Below are 8,713 nucleotides of genomic sequence, written 5' to 3' on the forward strand. Positions count from 1 at the left end.
CACTCATCACACGACGACCTTGGGAGGACAGCCCCACTCATCACACGACGACCTTGGGAGGACAGCCCCACTCATCACACGACGACCTTGGGAGGACAGCCCCACTCATCACACGACGACCTTGGGAGGACAGCCCCACTCATCACACGACGACCTTGGGAGGACAGCCCCACTCATCACACGACGACCTTGGGAGGACAGCCCCACTCATCACACGACGACCTTGGGAGGACAGCCCCACTCATCACACGACGACCTTGGGAGGACAGCCCCACTCATCACACGACGACCTTGGGAGGACAGCCCCACTCATCACACGACGACCTTGGGAGGACAGCCCCACTCATCACACGACGACCTTGGGAGGACAGCCCCACTCATCACACGACGACCTTGGGAGGACAGCCCCACTCATCACACGACGACCTTGGGAGGACAGCCCACTCATCACACGACGACCTTGGGAGGACAGCCCCACTCATCACACGACGACCTTGGGAGGACAGCCCCACTCATCACACGACGACCTTGGGAGGACAGCCCCACTCATCACACGACGACCTTGGGAGGACAGCCCCACTCATCACACGACGACCTTGGGAGGACAGCCCCACTCATCACACGACGACCTTGGGAGGGCAGCCCCACTCATCACACGACGACCTTGGGAGGGCAGCCCCACTCATCACACGACGACCTTGGGAGGGCAGCCCCACTCATCACACGACGACCTTGGGAGGGCAGCCCCACTCATCACACGACGACCTTGGGAGGGCAGCCCCACTCATCACACGACGACCTTGGGAGGGCAGCCCCACTCATCACACGACGACCTTGGGAGGGCAGCCCCACTCATCACACGACGACCTTGGGAGGGCAGCCCCGCTCATCACACGACGACCTTGGGAGGGCAGCCCCGCTCATCACACGACGACCTTGGGAGGGCAGCCCCGCTCATCACACGACGACCTTGGGAGGGCAGCCCCGCTCATCACACGACGACCTTGGGAGGGCAGCCCCGCTCATCACACGACGACCTTGGGAGGGCAGCCCCGCTCATCACACGACGACCTTGGGAGGGAAGCCCCACTCATCACACGACGACCTTGGGAGGGCAGCTCCACTCATCACACGACCTTGGGAGGGCAGCCCCACTCATCACATGACGACCTTGGTAGGGCAGCCCCACTCATCACACAACGACCTTGGGAGGACAGCCCCACTCATCACACAACGACCTTGGGAGGGCAGCCCCACTCATCACACGACGACCTTGGGAGGACAGCCCCACTCATCACACGACGACCTTGGTAGGGCAGCCCCACTCATCACACGACGACCTTGGTAGGGCAGCCCCACTCATCACATCCCTAAGTTCATAAAAGTGTACGAGACCGGAAACTGTAGGCTGGTTAATGAACATTCTTCGTGATGCCGAGTCACACATTTTCATCTCTCCTTACATGTTACAGTAACACTCCAATAATTGTTGAAATAATAACTTAGCCTCTTGACTCTTACATAGCTATATTGAATATGAAATTTCATTTGCACAAAATAAACATTTTGTGTTGGCCACATTTTGTTGTCAACACAACAATTGTGTTGAACATTTTGTCTTAATTTTATGTTTCGAACATAAACATTAGTCACAGCTAATCACTTTTCATAGATCGGTTTACCTATTACGATTATAAAGGCCTTCCTTGCCCAGCAACTAATCTTCCCCAAGATACACTCTATCACCTGCTTGAAAAATCTTAGGAAGAAATGAAGGTAAATTTTTAAACACAAGTGACCCATGGTTGACCCATATTGTGAATCCTTTATTTATTTACTGGTATACAGTATTTTTCATGGTGTAATCTAATGGCTCTTGATATTCTTTAAAGTATTTTTCCTGCAATAGAGAGAAAGGTAATGTGTAGATACTGTGGTCTGATACATGATCTATTTCCCCTTCCTTCCACAATTCCAGTATTCTGACCATCCCCATGTGGTAAGCCCCTCACGATAAGTAGCAAATTTCGGTATTCTACTTGTCCCCCCCTACATGCATAACTCTGCCCCAATAAGTAACAGATGAAGGTACTGTAACAACCCTAAAGATGCAGCCTTCACATTCATTCATTAATTCTTTGACAATTTATTAAATCTGCAAGTTATGGGCTTGATAAGCTCAACTTTATATTCACAGACGACCCAGGCAAATAGTTTATCTAGTTCTGGAAACATATTGAGCTCCATTATATTTAATAACCTTCTTCTTGATAATACTGTACAGTATCTAAATTAGTCAACTTGTTCTCTTTACCACCTTGTCTACAAAGATTGGTTTAGCTACAGACAAAATATCAAGTTCTTTTCAGATAAATACAGCAACAAAACACTTACTGTACTTAGAATACAGCCCATTGTCATTAATAGTTACTCAACCTTCTTATTCTTTAATGGCCCGTTCTACTCCCTAATCCGTTTGATGAATCTTCATAAGATCCCTTATGAATTTATTTTTTGCCGGCCCAGCTAAATTCTTTGCATTACTGTTATTATTCTGCTTATTTTTTCTGTAGTACTGTACTGTATTATAACATTATACTGAATTTCTTTAACTGGTGATATTAAAACCAACAACTGAAAAAACATCTACAGGTACTTACCGAGTAAGGAAGTCTGTGATTCCTTTTTTCTTAGTCTTGCCATCAATATCAGTGAGTATATAATCTCTCAGAGATCCAGCATCAGATTGGTGAGAGCCAAGGCACACTGCACTATCCGAAGCCGAATATGCAGATAATTCCGTGTTGGAACTTGATAAACTGGAGAAGGAACTGGCATCTGTGATAGAGAGTGAATTGTTTGTGCCAACTCGCTGAAGGCTGTTTCTGGGACTTTCAAAGTGACCTCTTTCCAGGGAAGAACTTCCACTGACATTGCCCGACTGCGGCGTAAGTTTTTCTATCAATTTTAAAGTTTCACCATTCTCATCAACCTCTTGAATAATTTCTAATGATTTAGGTAATGACGTTGCCTCACCTGTATCAGAAATTGTTAATAATTCTTCTATGTGAGATTCTACATCCTTTCCCTTGAAGTCTGAGTATTCCTTGCCCAAATTTAACTTTTGTCTTTCTGGAGAAACATCATTATCACAGTTGGTATGTATACTAGCATTTGACATTCTTTTGCTGGAAAAGTCATTTTGACACTTTTTGGAAGTTCCAAGGCATAATTGCTTTGTTGATGGGTCATACACTAAAGGCAATGATTCTAATATTGCATCAAGAGAGACATGGCCACTTGTCAAGTCAGGCGTTTTGGAACACATCTCAAGTTTATTTGTATCTAGTTTCATATCTAAGCTCTCTGTTATAAGACATGATTCATGTTCATCTGTACTCAGACTTTGTGACAATAAACAAGATGATTCGTGGTTTTCTTCACCATGCTCATGGTTCTGGCAAACATTAACAATTTCAGAATTATGCTTATTGTTTGTTGCTGATGTAAGTAATCTTTTTCTCAAGCTTTTAAGCTTTCTCGGCCGACCAGGCCATGTGCAAAACCAACTTTCTGTAACCTTTTCCCCACCCACTGGCAAAAAGGCTGACTCCTCTGAGATGGACCCAGAAATAGATTTCTCTGGGCCTGGCTCATCACTTTCTGTTCGGCCTGTACCATTGATACCACACACGGGATCACACACACTTGCAACTATGTCAGAATTTTGGTTAAGATCATCTGGAAGACTTGCTGAAGTATTTTCAGACTCTAGTTCAACACAATGCGAAACGTCAAAATTATTACCCTGTTTTTGACGACTCCATCCACGGGTAATTCCAAGCCCAGAGCCACTGTTAACTGCCTTTAATTCACCTTTAATACCGCTCTCTGATTTTCTTGAGCTGTGAAATCTAGCGAGAAGAGACTGTGCCTTAAAAGACTCCGATTTAAATGACAATCGAAGAGAGACTTTATGTATACCGCTTCGAGTAGACGAGGAATCCCTCAGACGCACATCAGCTGTTCCGTCGCTTTTCTCTAGAAGGTTGTCACTGCGGCAAGGACGGCCCTCCGTTGTATCGTCCATGTCTTGAGACACACCCGGGGATCACAGTTGGTGACGAGAGAGGTGTCAGTGCGGGCGGGGTGACACATGAGAGCGGGAGAGGTGATCAAGGAACTCCTGCCACACCATCTTGTTATTGTCCACTGAGGCGTCGGTGCTGCCATCTGTCACGCCCTCCAGTATTCATAACATTCACAGGTACTGCATAAGTCACTCTTTTGTATTGAAGTTTTATATGTAAAAAATATTCGATTTTGTTATATTAAAAGTAATTTTGGTAATATAACTGTTAAAGTGAATGATTAATGTTGTTGTGACGTCTTGAGGGGAACTATTTCCAGATTAAGTATTGAATTGCTACTCGGTCGCCTTTTTTGGCCAGATAAATAACTTTTATTTTTATGGCTGCAATACAGTATAAATCCTAAATTTTAAGTATATAATTAAATGCGATAGTAAGAAAATAATTACGATCTCCCAAGAGGCACTCCCAATATCTCTCTCTCTTGTCAGAGACGGATGTAAGGTTGAGTGACGTCACGAGCCCAAGTGTATTTACAGCTGGTGGAAGTGAAGGTTTGGTATGGTTTCCAAGTGGCTCCCTCGAGGCTCTCTCCTGCTCTAGACTCACCCTTATCATCACCATGACACTGCCCATTGAAGCCATGTATAGTAAAAGCAGGTGAGGGTGTTGGAGGCAGGGTGGAGGGAGGGCCGCCAGTCTGCAGGGAAGGTAACAGGCAGGGCTCGGGAAGCCCAACAAAAATGCAGTTAAAAAGTCATTCAAACTAGGGATATGCTCCTGTCACCTGTCTGTCGCCCCGCACCACACACAATGAAGGATTGGCTTAATTGGCTTTCGGAATGTGGTTCTATATCATTGCCCAAACTAAGCCTGATCTCTATACATAGAATTTTTTGTACAGTATTTTAAATATTTTTGTAGGTAGGCCCCCTTGTTGAAAAAAAGGGCAGCACTTTTGCTAGAGTGTTTAGATGGCCAGAAAAATGTATAATAATTTAGACAAAGAAATGTACATAACGTACATTGAAACCAGGTTAAGACTATTTGGAGACTAGCCTATGAGGTGCTATACTATTTGTCTGTACAGTATGATAAAAATAATGCCATGTTTTAAACTGTTTTGGTTATCTAGTAGTATCTATTGCATCAGACCATGGACATTTATTTAAATCTCTCTCTCTCTCTATCTACCACAACCACAGACGTCAGGATAAGTAAGGCTTTATTGTGGTGTGTTGGGGTAGCCATGGCTCTGGACAACATGCATCACTCAATCTTGAATTCTGGGGAAATGTATATAATCAATTTGTCTCCATCCTTGGTTTGGGGAGCCCTCACCCCTCTGCAGGAAGTGTAATGTCCCCTGCGAAACTTTGTGATGGACTTTTTGTTCCATCCGCTACTGTCAAGGAGAATGGGCACATTGAGGCAGGAAATTTGTAAATGGAAGAGATAACAATGAAGTCTTGTCTTTCAATATAGAAATGAGGACCATTTTATATACTGTAGTAGGTATTGCTCAACTGTCTTCTGCTAAATGCAGCACTGGCAGTAAGCACTCGACATCCCAAGTGGTACAGATGTACCAACAGGCCTGCATGTCCAATCATCAACCTGGTGGTCTCAATGTCCAGAGGGTAGTTTTAATGATTCCAGGAGCAAGGAGAAGCATTCATGTGGATTTCAGTTAACTGATTGAAACAGAGTTGTGGAATATGTGCCCTTGCCACAGCACCCAACAGACCTGCTAAAGATTTGGCAGATGTTTCTTTGCTTTCAGAAGTACTGTAATGTTACACAGTCCCCAACGGTGTGCCCAAGATGCCACTGCATACCTTGAGGCTACCTTGAGGTGCTTCCGGGGCTTAGTGTCCCCGCGGCCCGGTCGTCGACCAGGCCTCCTGGTTGCTGGACTGATCAACCAGGCTGTTAGACGCGGCTGCTCGCAGCCTGACGTATGAGTCACAGCCTGGTTGATCAGGTATTCTTTGGAGGTGCTTATCCAGTTCTCTCTTGAACACTGTGAGGGGTTTGCCAGTTATGCCCCTTATGTGTAGTGGAAGCGTGTTGAACAGTCTCGGGCCTCTGATGTTGATAGAGTTCTCTCTCAGAGTACCTGTTGCACCTCTGCTTTTCAACGGGGGTATTCTGCACATCCTGCCATGTCTTCTGGTCTCATGTGGTGTTATTTCTGTGTGCAGGTTTGGGACCAGCCCCTCAATTATTTTCCACGTGTAAATTATTATGTATCTCTCCCGCCTGCGCTCAAGGGAGTACAGATTTAGGCTCTTTAGTCGGTCCCAGTAATTTAGATGTTTTACTGAGTGGATTCTAGCAGTAAAGGATCTCTGCACGCTCTCTAGGTCAGCAATTTCTCCAGCTTTGAAAGGGGCTGTCATTGTGCAGCAGTACTCCACTCTAGAGAGCACAAGCGTTTTGAAAAGTATCATCATCGGTATAGCATCTCTAGTGTGAAAAGTTCTTGTTATCCAACCTGTCATTTTTCTTGCAGTTGTGACGGCTACTTTATTGTGTTCTTTAAAGGTAAGGTCTTCCGACATGAGTACACCCAGGTCCTTTACATTGCCTTTTCGTTCTATGTTATGATTTGCCTGCGTTTTGTACGTGGCTGCAATTTTGTTACCTGGATACCCATGTGCAATAAGACCCACTGTAGGCAGAGATTCTATACAAGCTTCCTGATGTACTGTAATGATTTATCTCCTTTTTGATACCCTTTACAGTCTTCTGAGGATGTACAGTTCTTGGAAGAGATGAGGAGTATTGCAGCCTTTGGGGCTTTGACCAGGACAATGTGTTACTTGGGCCAGTATCTTCCTGAAAGAGTTTAAAGCATCCTTAGAACTGCCAGTAGTTTTCTTAAGCTGATGTGTCCTAGTAGCAGCTTCCACATCTGATATATGGAATGACACACATAAGACCACTGGTAGGATAAACCATGGGAACTGCATGTACTCGCCTAGTTGTGCTTGCGGGGGTTGAGCTTCAGCTCTTTGGTCCCACCTCTCAACAGTCAGTCTACTGGTGTACAGATTCCTGAGCTTCTCAAGCTCTATCATATCTACATTTAAAACTGTGTATGGAGTCAGCCTCCACCACATTATTTCCTAGTGCATTCCATTTACTAACTACTCTGACACTGAAAAAGTTCTTTCTAATGTGTCTGTGGCTCATTTGGGTACTTGGCTTCCACCTGTATGCCCTTGTGCATGTACCACCCGTGTTAAATAATCCGTCCTGGTCTACCCTGTCAATTTCCCTTAAAACTTTGTATGTGGTTTTGTATGTAGGTGACATTAATGTGACATGTGGGGTCCCTTTGTGTACATGGTGTACACAGAAGGGACCCAAGTATAACTTGTGGCATATCTCCCAGAAGGGATATGCTGATGTTCTAGAGGGGCATTTCATGATGAATATATACAAAAGTATGGTGCTGAGATAGGTTGCATAACAAGGTGTGCACCCAGTGAGATGTGGGTTATCAAGAACATCCTCATTCCATTGTGAGAGTTAATGAGGGGCAGGGGGGCAGCCCAGGACTTTTGACAACTGGGATAGAATGTACCTTTCTGCAGGTGAATCACATCAGTCTGTTCTTGTCTCTACTGGTTAAGAGAGCCATGGGAGCAGCTAACCTCAAGAAACTGTCCAGCTACAGTACATCTGTATGTAATGCTGCTCTATGTTTATGTACTACACATCAGATAATTTCACTAAAAACCAATGGGCTCAGTAAAGAATCATCAGGTACTTATGGGTATTGCATGGACCTGACAACCTCTCAAGATCCAAAGTGACTGCTTTTAGGTTGGTCACCAATAAGGTGTGGAATAGTAGCACAGTGTCAGGTTGCATATAGTACCAAGGTATTCATACATTGGCCACTTGCATAAAGTATGTTGGTTTTTGTGTTATTGGTATTTTACCAAACAATGTCTAAATGTGTGTGATGTTAAGTGACGTACTGGTATGTTGGACAACACACTATATAGATAGTCACAATAGGGCATAGCAACAGTTGGAATGTGGATAAAAAAATAATTCTTACCTTGCACCACACATTATGGTGTTTGAATGAATCTGGCGATAGCAAAATTCAAATATTATTTAGAACATTATCGTGACCAACGTAATATGAACTACTTGCGATATTTTCATTGCATAATAAAATGTCTGTCTAAAATGATTAATCTAATTCTGTATACAGTACTGTAAGCTTGGATGGCCATGTAAAAGTCTGCTGCAATGAGGTCCACATACATGTACCATGAGAATCACCAACTGCCAATATTACAGCAGCAGTAATACTGACCACATTTGATTATACCATGCACGGAGAATTTTTGCATGGTCAATAATGGAAGGTCTGTTTCTTTCAGGTTCCCTAGTGGGCCCAGCCTGTTGTTCCTGCTCCTGTACACTCCCTTAGGCATCATAATCTTTTTACTTCGGCTGTTCATATCTCTGCAGTTATTTTTGGCAGCCTCTGTTCTTCCATATAATACCATTATCAGAAGGTAAGATTCAATATTAAGTTATTTTAAATACTGTATGTTTAAAATGCAATTAAAAAACTCAAATTAAAATTGAAGTAA

At 44.1% G+C, this 8,713-nt stretch overlaps 2 protein-coding genes across 3 annotated transcripts in view; one reads left to right on the top strand and one right to left on the bottom strand.

Moving 5' to 3' along the window:
* The window catches only part of LOC123757932 (TBC1 domain family member 14), a 75,083-nt gene extending 70,993 nt beyond the window's left edge, over window positions 1–4,090 (bottom strand). For both annotated transcript variants that reach the window (XM_045741897.2, XM_069338737.1), the window contains exon 1: window positions 2,661–4,090. In XM_045741897.2, the coding sequence (XP_045597853.2) occupies window positions 2,661–4,090 (1,430 nt within the window). The remainder of the gene's footprint in view (window positions 1–2,660) is intronic.
* Window positions 4,091–4,133: 43 nt separating this feature from the next.
* Window positions 4,134–8,713, top strand: part of LOC123757933 (lipid droplet-regulating VLDL assembly factor AUP1) — a 20,710-nt gene continuing 16,130 nt past the window's right edge. The window contains exons 1-3 of the mRNA XM_045741898.2: window positions 4,134–4,267; window positions 4,583–4,751; window positions 8,498–8,635. Coding sequence (XP_045597854.1) covers window positions 4,714–4,751; window positions 8,498–8,635 — 176 coding nt within the window. The 5' untranslated portion in view covers window positions 4,134–4,267; window positions 4,583–4,713. The remainder of the gene's footprint in view (window positions 4,268–4,582; window positions 4,752–8,497; window positions 8,636–8,713) is intronic.

This window comes from Procambarus clarkii, chromosome 40 (assembly GCF_040958095.1).
Source record: "Procambarus clarkii isolate CNS0578487 chromosome 40, FALCON_Pclarkii_2.0, whole genome shotgun sequence".
Taxonomy (NCBI): domain Eukaryota; kingdom Metazoa; phylum Arthropoda; class Malacostraca; order Decapoda; family Cambaridae; genus Procambarus; species Procambarus clarkii.